Source organism: Hydra viridissima, unplaced genomic scaffold, assembly GCF_058129835.1.
Source record: "Hydra viridissima isolate aposymbiotic clone 2 unplaced genomic scaffold, HvirCarnegie_v1 scaffold_15, whole genome shotgun sequence".
Taxonomy (NCBI): domain Eukaryota; kingdom Metazoa; phylum Cnidaria; class Hydrozoa; order Anthoathecata; family Hydridae; genus Hydra; species Hydra viridissima.
This window is the reverse complement of record NW_028324314.1, coordinates 10,416,608-10,439,722: the sequence shown is the minus strand read 5'-3', so window position 1 is coordinate 10,439,722 and position 23,115 is coordinate 10,416,608. Positions and strand designations below refer to the sequence as shown.

Here is a 23,115-nt window from a genome sequence, read left to right as displayed (position 1 = left end):
TAACTTTATACCGAAATGAATCAGTAATTTAAAGAATTAAATATAATTTATGGTTGATGAATTTTTAATGATTTTCTCTTTAATCGATTCAAATAAATACAGGTTTTTTCAATCAATCAATTATTTATATATAGCACTTTAAAATCTTTAGTAAAGATCAACACGTTTATTTAATCCGATGAAGAGTGTAAAAATTCTTAAAGCTGCTAAAACAATACATATTCTCTACACATATAAATCAGAACATCAAAAAGATAATAGAACTCTCTGTTTTCAAGTCTTTTATTTTAAAGAAGAACATATGTTATCAGTTAGACTGCACCCGTCATAAAAGATGTTTACCTGTTAACTGGTTTGTGATTATATTTCTTGGTTTTTCTTTGTGCCAACAAGAACACCTAAATATCACCTAAAAAACTACAGCTCGAGAAGTTTTGTTATAGCTACTATATACACTCAAACACCTTGAACTATTATGACAAATATGGCACATAAATAGAGTTCTGCACTATTTTTCTGATACTGTTTGCTTTATTAATAATTATAAACAAGCATACACATATATAGATATATATGCAATTAACATCTTATTGCTTTGGATACCTTTCCTCCTTTTCTGGGAATATTAACTCTCGTAGTTGTCTAAACTGTTCTGCATAATAAACACTACAGTAGAACTTTGGATTTTCAGTAATAATAACAAAAGTAATAATAATAATAGTAATAATAATAAAAGTAATAAAAATAAAAGTTTGCTTTTTGTTTTTATGTGAATGTTTTTTGTTTTGTTTGTTGTTCAAAATAAAAAAAAGTTCTGAGGACATAACTTTTTACATAGGGAGACAAAAGTTTCTGCGCATAGATTTTAGTTTAAATACTTTTTGATAACTAGGAAAATAACTGATTGAAATTAATAATAACAAAAAAATTTATGCAATTCAATTAGTTTCTCCCTTCTCCCGCTCAACTTTTTGCATATAAATGATTGGGGACAAAATTCAGATTTTTAATGTTTTAAAAACTTTTCTAATTGTTACAGTTGCAACAATTCGAAAAGTTTCAAAGCATATACTATCTGCATATTAATTTTAAAATGTTTTCCAAAAGCAATTTTCATGTGTCATCTACACCGATAAGTTAAAATATCTAAGTTTGCGTGTTAAGTTTTTTTTTCATTTAGAAACGGCTTTAGCGGTTGCAATTTTGGTAAAACAATATAATTTTATAGCTCTGTACATTGCCTACTTATAGATAAAGAAGTAGAGCAATTATTTCCTGTTTTTAGGGTATCAATATTACCTGTCTCAACAAAGTGATTGCTATCAGGACTGGTATCAGCATCAAGAATTTTCTTATTTATAATATTAGATTCAATTAGGAATCTGCTAAAAAAAATAAAGATACAATTTATCTGATGATTTAAAACTCATTTCATTACTCTTAGAGCTGCGTTATTGCGACTATTGCGTCTGTTCGAGACAAAAGTATTCCTAGTATTGTTTACAATACTGTTAAAAATGGATAGCGTTCTTACAACAGATCTTTCAAAAAGATTAAAACTGATTTTTAGGATGTTGAATATATTATAGCAAACTTCGATATCTTTATTAAGTTCCTAAACCACTGATGAAAAAAATAAGAGTGCATCTTCTAGCAGATGAGTTTTTTTTTAATGTTTCGTTAACATTTATTCCCTAAAGTTTATTATATGTTGCTTTGGGTGATCATAATGTTTTATCTTTTAGAGAGATTAAGGTTTATCTTCAAAGATTATTAATCAAAAATCATAAATGTTTTTATTCTATAAACTTTGATAACGCTGAAATCTTTTCAAAGCATCAAATCGTTTCATTTGGCCATGAGATTCCCTCATTATTAATCTTCTAATGCCGCGTTATTTACACATTTGTAACTTAGAGCATTAGAATTGAGATGGCAAATAAAGTTCGTTATTTGTGTTCTAAAGGTCTTTAGCATAATCAGAAAAGATAGACTTGACAAAAACTAGCGCCAGCACACAATGACATCCCTTTTTTGATAATAGAATTGGATGCAGTCAATATATCTGCTTCTTTCAACAAGCCAACAACAATCAGAAAACGGATTTGAGTTTGCTAACATTTTTGAAGAAAATGTTTTTATAAAGCGTTATTCGCAATGTCTACAAATAATTAGAAAAAGTAGGCGGCGCGAAGATATTCATTACATAAACTGAATACAAAAATGCTGACAAGGTATGTAGATACAATAATGATAGATAGCTGCAAATTAAAAAATCCTCATTAACATAACTGCATGAAAACAATTACAGTCCACTTCGAATTCATAACAAATGTGATCAAGACTTTCATCAAAGAAACAAATAATTGTCTATATCAAAAATATGCTACGGTGAAAAATGAAATTTTACTTTTTTTGGAGCAATGTCCAAAATGAATTAGGCTAAAAATGTTGAAAGTAAACATATATCAAGTTTTGTGAGACAAAATGTGAACAAAAATCAAAATAATATTATCTTAAAATAGCACTAATCCAAGTTAGAATCTGACAGGTAACCTAATAAAAAATCTGGCAAGCAACTTGAAATGCATCAAAAGTAAACGTAAACTAAGTTACTGGTGTTGTATCAATATGCTTCTGGTATTAACTAATCCTCGTGTTTGTTTTCTGATTATTTAAAAAACATGCTTACTTGGCCATTTACTTTAAAAAGTTCTTAGTTCATAAAAAAAATTTAAAAGTTACTTTAAAAAGCTCTTATTCCAATATTTGAATAAATACAGCTATGCTTAAAATTTTAATTAAGGTATTTTAACTCGAAAAAGAAAAGCTTTTTTTTAAAAAAAAAAAATCTTTAAGCTATGTAATTAATGTTCATTAGCATAGAAAAGATTGTCTCGCCATTGATTCATCTAATTTAATGACTAATTTGACTAATTCTCATTCAAAAGCTGCTTTAAATGCTTAGTTGATTGAACTTTATGGTTTAACAATGGAGTGCTGATTCCTGACCAATTTTTTTGACAGGGTTTAGTTGTGTTATTCTAGAACACCATAGCAACAAACTGTACTTTTATGCGATGAACCATTGCTTTGTACTATATGCCGCATATTCTGTATTCCTAATTGCTGGAATATGTATTTGATGTATTTGAATGTTTGACTGATGCAAAAAATTGTTTTACCCAATATTCTACTGTTTAATGCATGTCTTCTTACTTTAAATTAGCGTAATGTAATGTTGTCTTACTTATAATTAGCGTTTGCAATATTTCTTAGAAGCAAATCCTTTTGTGTAGGTTCTTCTTTTGCAATTTATAACTTCAAAGACTAATGATTTGACTAATGCCTAAATCGCTTTGCCCACTCTTCTAATGTTCAATCCAAGAGTTCTTTTACCTGTTTTGTCCTGTGCATCTATCCGTGATTGGCAGGATAGGTTTTCCTTCTGCAATGTAAAACCATAACCTTTTTTTGCTGACGTTCTTTAAACCAGTTCTCTTCTCTCGTTACGATCACAAAAGGATTGATTGAATATTTAAGCTAGCATTTTGCTGCTGAGCCTAAGACTTTCACTGCTGTTGCTGAACATACTACTTTTGTCACAGTCACTAAACGTCAATGGTCTTCCTGACAAAACACTTTGATATTGTAACTTTTCAGCTCCCAGATTTTCACTGTTTTTAACATTTAAAGTTTAGAAGCAACAACAAGTTTACCGGTATTAACATAGCTTTTTTTCTTTCATTTCTTAAATATTATGCTTATGGTACCCGTCTCTCATACAAGCGGCTGCATTAATGAACTTGTAGTTCTCAATTATGTTACCTAGAAATTCTGGCTGCTTCAACCGGGAGGTCACAACTATCACGCACCATTTTTTAAATTTTGTTCCAAAATTTGTAGACTCTCTCTCTTGTATTTGTTAAAAATCTGTGTCTTCAGAAGCAAACTCGTCAAAAATATTTGGAATTGTTGATTTTTCTTTGTCTTTCCTTTTTAACTGTTTATATAAATTCAAATTGACTCTTTTCAAACGCTTCCTTAAAGGACTCTATTTGAAAAGAGTCGATTTAAATTGTTTTCCTCCACATTGTTGAAGAATTCCAAAATATTAGACAGCATCTGAAAAGAAAAAAAATGAAATAACATAAAATAGAAACAAATTGGATTGCTTTTCGGGTTATTTATCGAATTTAAAATCCGCAAAAACGTATTAATTTATAAATACGGATTATTTTTTGGTTTAAAAATCCGAAAACACGGATCGAATTACATTTTCGGTTTGCAGAATTTTTTATTGAAACATTTGCCTCATTATTTCCATAATATTTTCCCTAATAAAACTTGATTTTGATACATGCAATTAGTTTCCAAAAAAGGTCTAACTATTTAAAGATTATTTGAAATATTTCCTTAACATTTTCCTTAATAAAAAAAGGATATTTTTGTGTTCAGCAAAAAGGTTTTAATAAAAGAGCAAATTTTTCAAAGTTCATTTGCCTTGAATGCTGAAATAAAAGCAAACAATTTTTCAAACCAGTTTTTATTTCTACTTCTATTTTTATTTACACTTAAATAGAAGAAACATAACAATATAAAATTATCGGGCCAATCCGCTAATTGTAGCAAATCGCTAAGCGAATTAATTCGCAAAAGAAATTCGATTCATTAAAAAAATTATCTTCAATTTTAATTTTAAGTTAACAAATAAAATAGTATTTAAAAATGATATACTTATATGCCAGGTTGGAAATCAAACTGTGAAACCCACAGCATCTTAAGGGCAATGGTGAACCTTTTGCAAACTACAGGCCTAAGACACAAGCGCAGATCTGAAAAAGAAAGAATCAGAGACAGAACACATCAATAAAAATATAATTTGAGGAACTGAAATATAGTTTGCACATTAAACATAGTTTTCACCTACAAACAAAAACATAGCACAATATAATATACAATGAAAATACCTTGAAAAAATACAAAGAAAGCCAAATAATTGATTGAAATAAAATGGTTTAGTAAATAAGAATATAATTTTTTCAAACAGTAGACAGACTCCAGAACTTATATTTTGGATTTCTTTCAAAAACAACATTGAAACAAATAACATTAAAATAATAAAATCTATCTTACTTTATTCACTGGTAATATTTAATATCACGATCAATTTAAATTCTCATTAACAATCCCATATACAAGAGGTTACAGTAAAAGGGAATGAATATGAAAAACATGGAAACAGTAATATTTATTGCACAAATACTGTACTCCAGTGAGTTTAAAAAATAAAATATTTAAAAATATATTAAATATTGTAAAATAAAAATAACAAATTTGTAAATAAAGATAACAAATTTGTAAATAAAGATGTTTATTTTATTTAAAAATGTTATTCATTTTCTGAACTAAAAAATGCCTCTTTATTTAATGGCATTGGAAAACTTGATGTAGGCATCAGTTTTTTCTTAGCCGTTTTGTCCAAAAGCTCATTATTGAAACTTATATAAATTTATATAAATTGGTTTATCTACTAAAGCTGGTATATATTAAAAAATACATATAATATAAATCGCTGGGTATATTTGGACATTATAAAAAATAATTTGAAATCAGATGCTGCTAAATTAAAGTTAGGAAATAATTGGATATTTCAATAGGATCGAGATCCAAAACACACTGCTTATGTTGTAAAATAATGGTTGCTCTACAATATTCCAAAGCAACTGCACTTTCCTCCCCAATCATCAGACTTTAACCAAATAGAGAATGTGTGGGATTATTTAGACAGACAAGTCAGGAAACATAGAATAACAAATGTTAATATGCTAAAAAATATCTTACTAGAAGAATGGAATAAAATTCCGTCTTCTTATACCGAAAAATTAGTGTCATCGATGAACAGACAATTAAAAGCTTGTGTAAATGCCGATTGATGCGCAACAAAACACTAAAGATTTTTTCATTTTTTCATATTCTTGTTTTTTTTACAAGTTTTGTTTAGTGTAGGAAATTTTTTGTGACATTATAAATTCAAAAATTAAAATTTTTCAGTTTTACAAATAAATATTTTTATTTAGTGAATTATTTTTTATTTCTTGTACGATATATTCTTGCTACTTTGATATAAAATTATTTTTTTGCATTTAAAATGGTTTTTATTAAGTGTTTTCTCTAAATTGTAAGGTGTATGAAAACTTTTGTGACTGACTGTATATATGTATGTATATATATATATATATATATATATATATATATATATATATATATATATATATAAATATATATATATATATATGTTAATATATATATGTTAATATATATATATATATATATATATATATATATAGGGGAGAGTGGGGTATTGGCGAACAGCTGAGCGGGAATGCGAATTAAAGACAACTATAACTATATATTGATGATATTTATTGCTTATCATTTAGTCTAACTATTCAGTTAAAAACACTCAAAAGCAATTTTCATACATCTTATAAAAAAATAGAAAATTCGATCAAAAACAAAACCATTGGTGTTCGGAATTACCCTACGTACGTGGGGTAATTCCGAACATACCGTGGGGTAATAACAAACACTTTTGGAGTGGATAAAATGATGATCAAAGCAAATCAAACTTAATTGAAGCGCTAAAATATTATTGAATAAAATTTTAAACAAATCAAATGTTAAGAAAGAAATATCAACAAATTTTATTCAAACAAAATAAAATGTTACATCAATGAAATGTCAAATATCTATCAATGTTATTCTAACATATTGTTACTTCCATTTATTAAGTGCAAAAATCACAGAGAAAACCTCTAGATGTGCTTGCACAACTTGTGCACTTCTCGTGGGACCACGACTTACATTTGTAACACATAATCCAGTCTTCCGTTGGTGGATCATGATACTTTTCTTCACAAATTAAACAATAACAATCATTTTCTTTATCATCTCTGGTTATTATTTTCTTCTTTGGTTCATTATTAGCCTCAAACTTATTAAAGTTGCTTCCTACCTTCTTGTTTTTAACAGAAATCTTTTTTACTTCTTGTTCCTTCATACTTTTCTTTTGCTCCTTGTCCTTTAAAAAATCTCTCATTGGAGAACTAGTGATAATAGTCGAATGTTTCTTTCTTAGACTTTCTCTGGTTTTCCTTTTTGGCAAATTAGGTACAGAGACAATATTCAAAAGAGGTATTGACTGATTTGATCTATTTGGTAGCAGTTCAGGGGAGACATTCACATCAGGTGACAGACTTACACTAGAAGGATTCAATGACAGATTAACTAACACTTCAGATGATTTGGCTTGAGTATCTGATTGATTCATTGCATTTACCTGGGATTCTGAACTCATAATGTTATCAAGTAATGACGTTTCAGGTGTAACGATACTTCTTGGAAATAAATCATTGAATTTTGTGGGATCTAACGGATAAATACCAGCTCCTCGAAATCCATTGACTGCTTTTTCAATATTGCTGAGACGATTAAAAGCTTTTGTAAATAGTTCAACAATTTCATATTGAGTAATTCTTCGGCCTACGTTTGCTGCCATAAAAATTTCACATTCCCTGTTATATGCAGATTTGAGTGGACCAAAGTATGTTAAATCTAATGGTTGCATTCTATGGGAAGTGTGTGGTGGAAGGGATAACAATACAATTCCATTTCCACGACAAAGTAGAAAGCAATCAAGACTAATATGGCTCTCATGGTTATCTAGAATTAATAACACAGGTTCGTCTTTGGTTGGTTTAGCAAATGACATAAAGTGATTAAGCCAGTCCACAAATAAATTTTCATTGATCCAACCTGAGTCACTGACCGTGGCAAGCATATCGACATTGCCTCCCCGCAACAACTGATCATTCATGCGTTTTCTTTTAAATACAAAAAATGGAGGAATATACTTTCCTGAAGCACTGAATGCACAAACAACTGTAGTTGTTGAACCCCTTTCCCCACTGGTTGCCATCCCAACTTGTTTCTGGCCCTTAGGGGCTAATATTTTGGAGTTTCGTTGAATATTAGAAATACCGGTCTCGTCAACATTATATATATGATTAGTGTCAAAGTTATAAGTTCTTTGTAAAGTTTCCAGATTTTCAAAAAACATTTTTACTTCTGTTGCATTAAATCCATTTATTCTGTTTAACGAAGTGGGCTCAGGTTTTCTCAATGAAATATTTGAATTTCTTTTTATGAAAGAATAATACCAGTCTTTACCTGCCAATTGGGTTGTCCTATTAAATTTATGGTTCAGGTTATTTTGTTCAGCAAATTTGAAAGCAATTTGTCGCACCATTTTAATTGTTAACCCATAAAAAACCTGGCTACATTTGACAATATATTCCTTTAACTCTTTTTCTTGTGCATCTGAGAATATACATTTTCTTCCACCTCTTGGTTGTGTTATGAATTCTCTCTTGCAGTGGTCAAATAAAGTGGTTTTAGGCACCAAATAAGCTAAAGAGGCTTGACTTAATGACAAAGTTTTATTGTTCACATCTTTTATGGCCCTTTTTAAATCCTCTAGTCTATATTTTATTTCAGTTTTTCTATTATAATTTCGTGGCATCTAAAATGAAAAAGAAATTTAAATAACATATAAATACATATATATATATATATATATATACATATATAAATATATATATATATAATATATATATATATATATATATAAATATATATATATACATATATATAAATATATATATACATATATATATATATATATATATATATATATATATATATATATATATATATAAATATATATATATATATATATATGTATATATATATATATATATATATATATATATAAATATATATATATATATATAAATATATATATACATATATATATATATATATACATATATATATATATATATATATATATAAATATATATATATATATATATATATATATAAATATATATATATATTTATATATATATATATATATATATATATTTATATATATATATATATATAATATATATATATATATATATATATATATATATATATATATATATATATATATATATATATATATATGTATGTATGTATATGTGTATATATATATGTATATTGTAAATGTTTAACTTGCTTCAAAATGTAATTTTAACTTTGAATAATAATAAACTAAATAAATAATTTATAATAACTTTATTTAAGAAACGTCCGTGTGTACACTAGAATACTTCGATGTTTTCTCAAAGTATTTGAAAAGAATATAGCGTATCCAATGAGATATATTAAGTTAATATATATCATTGAGCATTTCTGATATCACACGGACGTAGGCGGTGACATAAGCGTTCGTTATTACCCGACTAAGATCGTTCGTTATTTCCCAGCGACCCAACCAAATGAAATTAAATGAATATATTGAGGTTGTATTAATATACCCTAAATATAATACGTGTTAAAAAACTCCATGATTATGATACTTTGCAACTACATAAAAAAAAGTTTAGGTTTTATATACTTAGTATAGCCAATACATAAATGTTTCGCAAGTAAAAATTACATGAAACAAAGAGAAAAACTTAGAATAGATCTATCGTGAACAACATGCGCATCTATACTACACTACTGTACGTCTGGAACTGATCATGGAACACACTCTCGCCAGGGGGAAAAAAATTTGTCAAGTTTCCTAATCGAACATGCCGTAATGACCTTGTTCGGATTTACTCCGCGTTCGCCAATACCCCACTCTCCCCTATATATATATATATATATATATATATATATATATATATATATATATATATATATATATATATATATATATATATATATATATATATATATATATATATATATATATATATATATATATATATATATATATATATATATATATATATATATATATATATATATATATATATATATATATATATATGTATATGTATATATATATATATATATATATATACACATATAAATTAGTCTTTTTAATTTTGAGTCTTATAAATATATATTAAATCTATATCTATACTTTATATCAATATCTAAACTTAATATTATAAAGTATAGCTATAAGTATGGTAATACTGCAGTTAAGCGGCGTAAAATAATTTAATATTTTTGCTTTTATCGCTCTCGCTCGCAGAGACTAAAAGTTTTTAAAATAATTTTAAAAAACTTATGTAGATAAATTTCAAAGTGGTTATTTTTTTAAATACGTTTTTGTTTAATATTTTTATTTTTTGTTTTTATTGTTAATATTTAACTATTTTATCATTTATATTTTTAATATTTACTTAATACATTATTAATTATGTAAAGAAAGTTAAATTTGGATATTTTATGATTGTACAATTTTAGATTGTTTTAGGCAAATTTCTTGTTACAATTATGGAAATAGGGTACCACAATAATTGTTCTTGCTAAATATGTTTTTAAAAAATATGTGGCTATGAAAATAGCTGTTTTATTTATCAACTACAGAGGATACTGACGAGACACACAAGATAGAAACGCCGAAAATATTGGAAACCCTTTAAATGTTTGACGCCAGCAACACACGTGGTTCAGCCAGGATTTCATCTTTAGCAACAATAGTTGTTGGAGCACTTGGTTTCCCATGACCAACACGTTACATAGCCATCTAAACAAAGATTTACCATGTTAACTAAGAATAACCATTTACTTAATGTAAACGATTTATTCAGTGCAGAACTAATTAAAATTAATTTTTGTATATATAGTTACAATACGTATAATATATAATAGAAATGAAAAAATAAAAAAATTTAGCAGTGACTATTACTTTTACTTATCTTTTCTATGAGGCTTTTCTTTTCTTTTCTTTTTAAACATTTCGAATTTTTCCATATTTCGAATGCGGTTTTCTTTCACGTTTTGCAACGTCACTTATAGATTTTTTTTTTTTTTCATTTTTACCATCGCAGAGTTTAATCAAGCGAAAATTAAAAATTATTTTACGCCGCTTAACTGCAGTATTACCCACATTTATTAAAAAAATCTAAACTTAGCTATAAATTTGGATTCAAATAAAGGAATATAAAACAGTAGCACAACTCTTTAAAATTTGAAATGAGATTAAAAGAAGAAAAATTGTAATAATGAATACCCAAATACAAATGTTACATCATTGTTTGAACATTTCAAATAATTGGATACAAACTTTTATTGTGGAAATTCAAAAAATTAAAATTTGAATTAATTTAATGATATCGAGCTGAGTATTTACAATTTATCTGAAAACTAGTAGATTCAGAAATAGTTGTAACATAAAAATTTAAGAATAAAAAATTGTTCAATATCATAATAAAACATTCTATAACATTAAAAAAAACCTGTTCTATAATTAATAGAACAGGTTTTGACAACAATAAAAAATCAAATCTAACCTTTATAATCGACATTTTACTTCCTTTTATCAAATCTTTTATCAGCAATTCAAAGTTTTTACTACTTGTACGCTGTTTATTTAAAAATATTTTTTCGAAATTCCTCGATTGTCTTTTAAAAGACAATTTAAACCTTTAAACTTGGGTAATTACCTTCGAACTAAACTTATAAGTTTAGTTTATACCTTTATAATTATATTTAAACAAATATATTTCCTATCTTCTCTTACGCCATCTTTAAGAAGAAAAATAAAGCAAAAAAATTACGGTAGGTTTTTTTATAGTTAGCAGAACTACGTTCATATTTCTTTGTTTTTTTACGTTGTCTTTTCGTTAGCTCAACGTTAGAATGTTACGTTAATATTTCTTTGTTTTTTTAACGTTGTATCAACGTTAGCTCAACGTTAGAAAATTACGTTAAAAAGATTACGTTTACACAACGTTAGATTAACGTTAAGTAACGTAAAACGTAATTTTAACATAAATACAACGTAAATACAACGTTGTGTGCCGGCTGGGATGACCAGCAATACTGTAGCTGCAGAGAAAATATTTCAATACTCTCCCTATATATATAGAAACAACTTTTATTTTAATTTAACTTATAAAAAAAAAATCGCAGCAATATTTCTTTTCCTTGTTTTCCTTTTGCTTTGTGTTTTTTGTTTGCTTTTTGTTTTGATGGAATTCTTTTATGTTCTGTTTTTTCGTTCAAAACAAAAATAAAAGCTGATGGCATTAAATTCGCACCAAAGTATCCAAAAGTTTCTTCGCTTCGATTTTAATTTATATATTTTTTAACAATTGCTATTTAATTATAACAATTAATATTTAGTTTAATCAAATATGTTGTATATACAGTGTATAAAACATACTTCATTCAACAATCCTACGGTAAAAATAAAACGGATTTGCTTTTGTTAGCATTTAAAATAAAATTGCTTGTAAAGAGTTTTATAACAAATCTACAAATAATTAGAAAAAGTAAGCGGCTTAGGGGGAGATAAATTATGCAAACTGCAACTTATATATAAATTACTGTGTGATATGTGATAAATTACACAAATTATGCAAAGATGTTGCTCAACGTATGTACATATAAAAATGATGAATGGATTCTAATAAATTACACTAATGCAAACCCCAAAGAGTACATATCAACTTCCCTCAACTTTCTCCATTAAAACTATTACAGTTCACGTCTGAGTACTGGTAAATCCGTTAAAGTTTTTGAATGCCTCAAACAAACAAATAGTTGTATATATCGAAGCGTACAGCGGTGAAAAATGCAACCTTTCCTTTTTTTAAAGCAATATCTAAAATGATCTAATACATGGTGCGTATTCACCAAACATTCTTAAGTCAAAATTGTGTGTAAACTTTGCATATGTTTTGCTTAAGTTTAAAATTATGCAAAGTCGTCTTTACTCATAGATGTATAAAATACTGGATACGGCGTAGGCAGAAATAATTGAAGCCAGGTAAATTTTACCATGATGAAACAGCGTATGTATTGCACACATTCACATTTTGCAATTTTATACTTTGCTTTTCATAGTTTGTAAAGCTATTTCAGAGGTATTTGAAATATATATATATGTATTATTATTATTATTATTATTATTATTACTATTATTTTTATTATTATTATTATTATTATTATTATTATTATTATTATTATTATTGTTATTATTATTATTATTATTATTACTATTATTATTATTATTATTGTTAATACTATCATTATTATTATTATTATTATTATTACTATTACTATTATTATTATTATTATTATTATTATTATTATTATTATTATTGTTATTATTATTATTATTATTATTATTATTACTATTATTATTATTATTATTGTTAATATTATTATTATTATTATTATTATTATTATTATTGTTATTATTATTATTATTATCATTATTATTATCATTATTATTATTATTATTATTATTATTATTATTATTATTATTATTATTATTATTATTATTATTATTATTATTATTATTATTATTATGATGATGATGATGATGATGATGATGATGATGATGATGATGATGATGATGATGATGATGATGATGATGATGATGATGGTGATAATTGGTCTTTGCCAAAACATTTCTGAGATCGAGAAAGTTTGAAAATAAGTCTTTACAGAGCCTAAAACTTCCAAGGTTCCTGGGTTCTCTAAGCTCTATATCACAGCATGAAAATGACAGTGAACTTGAAAGAGCGTAAAATTTAAATGTTTGCTATTTTGATATCACGAGCATCTTATTATCATTTTAACTAATCAGTGACTAAATCTATCATATTGTCGATAAGTTGTGTGCGGAATCTATTCTTAAGTGATGATTATTCAATAGATCTCTGTTTACCATCTGAAAAAGCATTTCCAGCCATTAACTCCAAGTATGAAATAGGGCAAAGACAAAAAGTTCGTTCAGTTGATTAAAAGGTTGGGGTTAAAGTTAGTTTGACGTTGTTTAGAAGCTTGGGGCAAATGTTTTCAATGTACTAAAATAAAATTTACCAAATATATCATTAACTTCTTCAAAAATAAACGGATTATGTTTTTTTGAATAAGAGAATGTGTATATGTAAAAATTTTTCTTTAACTATCGAAACTTAAGGTAAAGAAAGTCTGTAAAAACGCAAGTATATCAAAGGTTGATTAAAATCAGTACATCTTTGCAAAAACTAAAATAAATAAGATTCTATTGGAGACATCGATATCAGAATGACGAAGCAATCGTTTATTTTTGAGTTCTATTCGAAGTATTTGTATTTATTTTTCTTGTTATACTTGCAACAAAGTTGTGAATATACGAAGTGTACATCCTAGAAATTCTGCTACTTCTACCCACATATATTAAAGCATTAAATACTGAGTTTGATTCAAATATTAGCAGTGCCCATTCTATTAATTTTACGCTTGAATAGTAAGAATCGAAGATAACGACACTCGTTGCTACGTAATAAAAGGAAGCTACCAAAGGAACGTATGTTATTATGAGTGAAAATGATATTATCGCCATAGTTATGGAAAGTTGCTTTTCTACATTCATGTTTCTTGCAACTTGAATGTTATTACATCTGAGTATTTTTTTTATACCAATCAATAGAGATGTGTTGATAGCAAGTAAAAACAATAACGAAACACTTAAAACTGATGGGATGAAAATAATTAAAACGTCAATGTGAACTTGGTATGCAAACAAAATACCTAACCCACACGAGAACATGAAATTAAAAACGATGATCGGTATAAAGTAAGTCCATTTTAAAGTTCTACCGCAGCATTTGTTGTCTTTTAAAACAACAAAAAAACGCTCTATCGAGATTGTTAACACAATTATGCATGAAAAAGAAAACGGAAATGTTGACCAAAACCCAATTGCAGTTCTATTGCTACAACTAAGCTCTCTACCCTTTTGAATAAAAGCTACTCGGAGTGGTATTAGAATTAATCCAACCGTAATATCACTGCAAGCTAAAAGTAATACAAGCATTTCATTTGCTGTCCTTTTCCTTCTTATTCTTGATTTAAGTATTCCAATGATTAACAAAATGTTTGATATCAATATAAGTAAGCTAACTGTTAAAGATATCGCAATGAATGTGTTACCAAATAAACCTTTCGGAATGTCTTCATACGCTGGACACAAATCAATTGTTTTCATCTTTATGTAAAGCTAAACTCTGAATAAGTGCTCAGTTGTTGGTAAAAGTTTCCATAAGATGAAACATGTCAACAACAACATCAACAAGCTACGTCTCGTGTAACCAAGGCAGCTCGTTCATACGACACTCTTGTGCAATTTAAGTTTTTAAAAACTATTACTTTTGTAAGTTTATATTTTTTGAAATTTGTTTTAGTATTTTTTTTCAACTTTAATCCGAAATGAATCAGTAATAATGTAACTTCGTACCGAAATGAATCAGTAGTTTTAAGCATTAAATATAATATATGGTTGATGAATTTTTAATTATTTACTCTTCAATCGGTTCGAATAAATACAGGTTTTTTCAATAAATCAATTATTTTTGTATAGCACTTTCAAAAATTTAGTAAAAATCAACACATTTATTTAATCCAATATAGGGTGTAAAAATTCTTACAGCTGCTAAAACAATATACATTTTCTTTACATATAAATCAGAACTTCAAAAAGATAATAGAACTCCCTGTTTTCAAGTCTTTGATTTTTAAGAAGAACATTTGTTATCAGTTAGACTGCACCCTTCATAAAAGATATTAACCTTTTAACTTGTTTGTGATTATATTTCTTGTTTTATGTGCCAACAAAAACACCTAAAAAAACTACAGCTCGAGAAGCTTTGGTAAGTCTACTATACTCAAACACCGTGAACTATTATGACGAAAATGGCATATAAATAGAATTCTGCACTATTTTCCCGATACTCTTTGCTTTTTGTTTTTATGTGAATATTTTATGTTTTGATTGTCGTTCAAAATAAAAATAGATTTGAGGGCCTAACTTTTGTACATAAGTAGACAAAAGTTTCTGGGCATAGATTTAAGTTAAATGCTTTTTAACAACTTGGAGAAAAACTGATTGAAATAGTATATGCAATTGAATGAGTTTCTCCCTTCTCCCTCTTAGCTTTTAACCCATAAAAGATTGGGGACAAAATTCAGATTTTTAAAGGTTTAAAAACTTATCTAATTATTATAGTTGCAACAATCAGAAAAGTTTAAAAGCATTACTATCTGCATATTAATTTTAAAATATTTTCTTAAAGCAAATTTCATGTGTCATCTACACCGATAAGTTAAAATATCTAAGTTAGCTGTTGTTTTATTTCTCATTTAGAAACGGCTTTAGAGGTTGTAATTTTGGTAAATCACAATATAATTTTATAGCTCTGTATATTGCCTACTTCCCAGCCGGCCCGCAACGTTGTATTAACATTGTATTTACGTTAGATTTTAAGTTAGTACAACGTTGCCGGTTCGGCAAAATGGAAAGGCTTTGTAACGTAAAATTCTTATGTTAGATTTACGTTAGATAATAACGTTATACAAACGTAAAATTCTAATGTTAGATTAACGTTATACTAACATAAATTTAAGTTGGAAAATTATTGGCGTTTTACATTAACGTAAAATATTGATTGTAATTGTGTTTAATATTTAATATTAATATACTGTTATATTCATAAAAACCTGCCGAAGCCTATGGCTTTGTGTCATGGTTTTTATATGAATATAACCGTATGTAAACGGTTTATATATACCTTTAATGTTAACATACTAACATTAAATGTTTAACACTATTACAATCAATATTCTACGTTAATATAAGGGCTTCTAATCCCTTACAAGGCGTTAGAAAAACAGTTTCGGGGATACTCAAACTAAAAATACAATAAATGTTTTTAAAGACTTTATTTAAAGATGTATTATGTATTCTTTTGTATATTATATAGCATATGTAATAAATTTACAAAAAAACTGAAAACTAATAATTGTTCAACAATCACTTGCTTCCTCAAATAATTTTTTTTGCTTCCATTTACAAATGGTGAGAACTTTAAGATGCCTCCTATTTGACCTTTTATTTGTGCTTCTGTCGAAGACTCGTGCATTAGCAGTATGACTTCTAAAATACAACATGGGATACTGTTAATGGGATGTTAAAAAAACAGTTAAAAATACATTTTTTTTATAACTGACTAGTTGCTTGATTTTTTCTTAACGCTAACTTTCAAGATTCAAGACTAAGATATATCTAAGTATACAAAACATATCTAAGGAAGAAGAGATAGATGGAACAATATTCACATACTTAGATCTTCATTATCATCACTCATAAGAACCTCAGAGTCTAGATCAGAACTCTCAGTTCCAGAAGTATCTTTATGATCAGACACACACAAAAAATCGTTATAATTCTCAATTTCAATTTTTAGAAATCAATGCTACTCTCCACTTCATTAATATTTGATTTGACATGCAATGAGTTGTCAATTTCTTCATTTACAAGAAGATTGTTTAAGGTTCGATTACTTTGCCGCCATTCCCTCAAGTATTGATTTTTCTCTTGTTTATTCATTTTTATTATTCTGAAATAAACCTAAATTTTAGTAGTTTTGACAATAACAAGATGATAATAAAAACTCAACATAATAAAAAATAAAATTTCCGAAGCTTGCTTTAACTGATTTGTCTTGTCGAAAACGTCCTTAAGATGATCTAATTGAATTTCGGAGGTTTTCACATTTTTCTTCACTTTTCCACCACCTTTTTTTACTCCACGGAGAACTCGCCGGAAGTTGTTGTTGGCAACAACAGCTTTCTTTAGGTTTAGCCACTGATCTCTATAATAACTGGATAGCGCATCTCTAATATCAAAATTGAAGCCAAAATCGGCATATTGGAAAGCCCTAGAACGCTGAAATCTGATAAGTATATTTAAAGCGATGAGCCGAAAAACAGAACTTTACGCTCACGGGATTTAAATTTTTGGGGCTTTCCAATATGGCGATTTTGGCGTCAAAAAATTAGAAGTTTTGCTCGGAGTTGCGCTATCCAGTTATTATAGAGATCAGTGGGTTTAGCACATTAACTTTTGCCCTTCGTGACTTTGGTGCCATCTAAAAAAAAAAGTTTTGTAGGAGTTTTAGTAAGTAATTAATAATCCAAGTAAAAAACATAAAACAATAGAAATCAATAGAATAAAACATAAAACATCAAAGAACAACAAACACTGGTACAAAATAAACTCTGTAAACATGAAAAAATGATTCCCACAATCTATTAGTCACTCTCCAGCTAAAGGTTCAAAACATTTGGATGATCCAAATAAAAGTTATCACTTTATAACTCGTCCTGAAATTTAACCTTATAAAATGGCTTACAAAGGCCAAAAAAGACAGTTTTTCTGGATTATCAAGATTTAGACCATCAAGAGATTCCTGCTGAGATACGGTCTCTTGAAAAGATTACTTGATTTTTTTACGGTCTTGAAACGTACAAAAAATTCAGATATACCGTTTTGTAGAGCGTTTTGTAGTTTTGTAATCTTCTCTGTTCTTTAGAATCCTAAAACTATTGAAGAAAATGATTCTGATACAGATTGTTTATGAACATATAACACTTAAATAATTCTTTTATTATTCACCAATTGAAGATTTGCTTCAACATTTCTGTGATTTGTAAAGAGAGTTTATTCAAACGGTACGAAAAAATGTTTTTGATTAAATCAAATTTTAAAGCATTTCGAAAGTTCGAAATTTCGAACAAAATTTGGCTAAATGTAGGACCTAGGCTACTACATAAGCCAATGACATTTTTTTTAGAAAAGTTTTTTGTGTCTTAAGAATTTGTTTCCATCAAGATTTTAGTTGAAAACGAGCTTTATTTTGTTTGTTTGTTTTTTTTTTAATTCAGACGGTGCTAACCGACAAAATTGTTCAAAACTATATCCGTAAATTAGAGTAGCTTATATCCGGACAAAAAAGTTTCTATCCGGACAGAAAAGTGGGAAAATATAAAATTAACATTAAACTCGACGTTTTTTTTTTTCCTACACCCTTTTTCCCTTTATCTTCATTTTGAGTTTTCTGACAATATTTTCTAAAGATATTTCGCATAAGCATTTGACATGTTTTAAAACTAAATTTTGTTTATTATAAATAATACATGAAGATAAATTGCAGTTCCTACTTGTGGACAGATGAGAGAAACAGAATGAGACCAGTATTTTTTTTAAAAAAAACCTATTTGTTAAAGTTTAACTTTTAAATTAAGTTTCTAAACATAGCTACTAATAGTGAAAGAAAATATATTTTCATAAAGAAATAAGAATAAAATAATCCAGAAAAACTTTTTTGGCCTTTCTAAGCCATTTTACAAGGTACAATTTCAGAACGTGATCACTTTTTTTTGGACGATCCAAATTTTTTGAAACTTTCACATTTTCTTAGCTGGATAGTGCCTAAAAGATTGTGGGAATCATTTTTTCATTTTTACGAAATTTTTTTTGTACCCGTTGTGCAACGTCTATTAGTAGAATTTCTTAAACTATTGTTATTGGAGCATTTGGTCTCCCATGTTGCACGTTGCATTGGCATCTAATTGAGCATATAGTTAATAAAAACATTTAGTTATGTTTTATTTGTATTGACTTTTTAAAAATTGATAAAAAGATAAATTTTTATAGCAAATAATTAAACAAGGAAGAATTAAAACAATTATTTACTTGATAATATTGCATGTTCAGGCGCGGATTCAGGAATTTGTAGTTGTGTGGCCAAATTTTATTTTCACGTTTGAAAGTTCGATAAAAGATCGATATTTTAATATCTTTTCACAGCATTTATTGAATGAATAAAGCGTTGGTAACGTATAATAAGAACCGTTGTGGCCATGGCAGGAATCTCTAAGCTAAAATCCGTAAATTACGGCAGACAAATTTAAATCTTTAGGGATATTCCTTTAGCGAAAAAACCCAAATATTATGTGGCAATTTAAACAAAATGGCAATTGCTAAAATGGCTACCCCTTAGATCCGCGCCTGATGTTGTATATAAATATATGATATATTATTTAAAATCAAGCGCTCTGTACTATTTTTATTCCACTCTCAACTTCTAAAATTAATTTCTTTTTTGAAATCACTCATGCGTGCATACTTATTATTCTATTTAAATGCATTCTATACTCTCCACCCTATTTTTAAAGGCAAAAAAGTAAATTTTTTTTAAGCCGCTGTTGCTTTATTCAATTAAGAGTCTTTCGGAAACATCGATAACGGAATGATAAAGCAATCGTTCGTTTTCAAGTTCTTTTGAAATGATTGCATTTTCTTTTTTGATACACTTTCAACAAACTTTTGAATATAAGAGATATACATCTTAGAGATTCTACTTCGTCTAACTACATATATTAAAGCGTTAAACACTGAGTTTGATTCAAATATTAGCAGAGTCAAATGCATAAACTTTGCGCTTGAAGAGATTGACTGGATATCGAGGCTAAGAATTCTAGTTGGAAAGTAGTATTAGGTAGCTACCAAAGGAAAGGTATGCTACCGTAAGTGAAAATAATATTCTCATCAAATTTATGGAAAGTTGCTTCTCCACATTCATGCTTCTTGCAACTTGAGTTTCATTACATCTGAGTATTTTTTTATACCAATCAATAGTGATTTAAATGACTTATACCTTTCAAAAAGATTTCCCTTCCTCTCAATTTATAGCCCTGTAAACCCTGGAACGAAAATCAGATTTATAATAGTTTAGAAACTATTGCAATTGCTGCAGTTGCAATAATCAGAAATGTCTAAAAAGCAAATGTTTTTTATACTTTCTACAAAATGGTTTGAACTTACTTTCCAAAAACATTTGTCAGTTATTTGTGTTCTTTAGCTTATTTTATTATTTAAAAAACGTTGGTTTGACAGAAACTCGCGGCTGCATACAATGAAATTTCCCTTTTGATTATTGCTTAGGAAGCAGTCAACTTTTCCGCTTCACTGGTTATTCAAATTTTCGGCTCGTGAATTCTCTTTCGAACCAATAAAAATGCTTAATTTATCAATAAAATAAGAAGCAAGTATAATATATATAAATTACTGTGTGATATGTGATAAATTACACAAATTATGCAAAGATGTTGCTCAACGTATGTACATATAAAAATGATGAATGGATTCTTATAAATTACACTAATGCAAACCCCAAAGAGTACATATCAACTTCCCTCAACTTTTTCCATTAAAACTATTACAGTTCACGTCTGAGTACTGGTAAATCCGTTAAAGTTTTTGAATGCCTCAAACAAACAAATAGTTGTATATATCGAAGCGTGCAGCGGTGAAAAATGCAACCTTTCCTTTTTTTAAAGCAATATCTAAAATGATCTAATACATGGTGCGTATTCACCAAACATTCTTAAGTCAAAATTGTGTGTAAACTTTGCATATGTTTTGCTTAAATTTAAAATTACGCAAAGTCGTCTTTACTCATAGATGTATAAAAAACTGGATACGGCATAGGCAGAAATAATTGAAGCCAGGTAAATTTTACCATGATGACGTAAGTGAGGCAGAAAAGTGCAGTTTAAACAGCGTATATATTGCACACATTCACATTTTGTAATTTTATTCTTTGCTTTGCATAGTTTATTAAGCTATTTCGGAGGTATTTGTAATTCATAAGTAATTAATATGTATTTCAATTTCAGTTGCTAATAATTATTATTGAAATCAGTAATTTCAATATAAATAATTAATAAAATGAAATAAACTTATTCAACTTGGTTCTAGCTTAAATGATTTTTAAACGCAAAAGTTATTCAACTTAGCAGATGCTTGATTTTATCCCCAGAAAGTCAATTATAATTCTTGTTGAGTTAAGACCACATTGAAATTTTCTTCAGTGCTGTAAGGAGTCCATGTGTTTTTATCAATAATCCATTTGCAAAGCAATTTATGATAGCATACAGGCATTTGCTAGAACACCACTCATTACAAAACATAAAAAAATGGGAATTGTTTAGCCCAGGATACTACACGAATAGCTTTCTATAAAAGGAGGAATTGTGACTTTCTGTAAATAGAGGAATTGTGAATCATCAGGAATGTAAATTCAATGCTGATGAGCCAACTATTTTTATAGCTAACAATGATATTACACAAGTAAATAATATGGAACCACCACACATGTCTTAATATTCTGAAGAAGTGGTGAAATATATAAGTGGATTTGTTAGTAGAAAGCTAAAAAGATTTATTTAATGTATGGCCTGTACAGCATCGTTAACTGATGAAAATTCACAATGTGTACTTGTTGATCAGAAAAATTTGAGGTGGTCTTCTTTGTTTAACAAAAGATATCATTGTATTATTTCTTCTCTAAGTAAAAAACTATTTAAATATGATTCTTAACTAATGCAAATTCAGTATTTATTATTTTTAACATCATTCAAAAAACTTGTTGCTCCGACAAGAAAAATATTTCGAAATAATTTTCTTTTTTAAACATGTTAATGAAATTAAGTAAGTTTGTAATGTCGATTAGTGGCTAAAAAACCAAGCATTTATCTTGTAATCTTATCTTATTTTCTATCTTCTTATCAATCTTATCTTATGTAAACTATCTTATTATATTATTATCTTGTTATGTTATCTTGTATATTTTGGCACATTTTAGAATTTGAAATGTTTTAAAAAGTTATAATTTTTAATAAAAGTTCCAAAAGTTTGATCTTTTTTTTTTTTATCAATTTTTCTTATGTTAAAAACATTAAATAAATCTTATTTAAGGAAACCAATAAATAACAACACATTTAGACATGCTTGCTCTTGTACCAAACTATACATTCTGTTTGAATATTCTTATTAATCAATGGCCCTTTTGTAGCTTTGCTATCGATAGTGAAAGTCCTTTTGTACGGCTTCTACACCTCGTTTAAAAATGAAATTGTCGAAAACCACTTTTAACAACATTTTCATTTTTTTGAATTGGTAAACCAAAGTTTATCAAACGATCCGAGTTATGTTTCTATTATAGTTAATATTTTACTAAAAAAATCTTTACATATAAAAAATTTCTTTTAATGATAGGAATTAAAATTTGAATCTTTTTTAAGGAGCCTTCCGCTTTTTATTAGAACTTTGCTTCATAACACGACTGTCGTTGTTTTATACATCGGAAACGCATGATAGATACC

General features: G+C 27.4%; 1 protein-coding gene across 1 annotated transcript; it reads right to left on the bottom strand.

Moving 5' to 3' along the window:
- Positions 1–6,691: 6,691 nt before the first annotated feature.
- On the bottom strand, positions 6,692–8,608 carry LOC149878619 (uncharacterized). The gene has a single exon (XM_090073355.1). It carries the CDS (start codon positions 8,582–8,584, stop codon positions 6,791–6,793), a length of 1,794 nt encoding a protein of 597 aa, XP_089929481.1. The 5' UTR covers positions 8,585–8,608; the 3' UTR covers positions 6,692–6,790.
- Positions 8,609–23,115: the final 14,507 nt, after the last annotated feature.

Coding starts and splice junctions, on each gene's coding strand:
- LOC149878619 (XM_090073355.1), bottom strand. CDS start 8,584: ATGCCACGAAATTATAATAGAAAAACTGAAATAAAATATAGACTAGAG.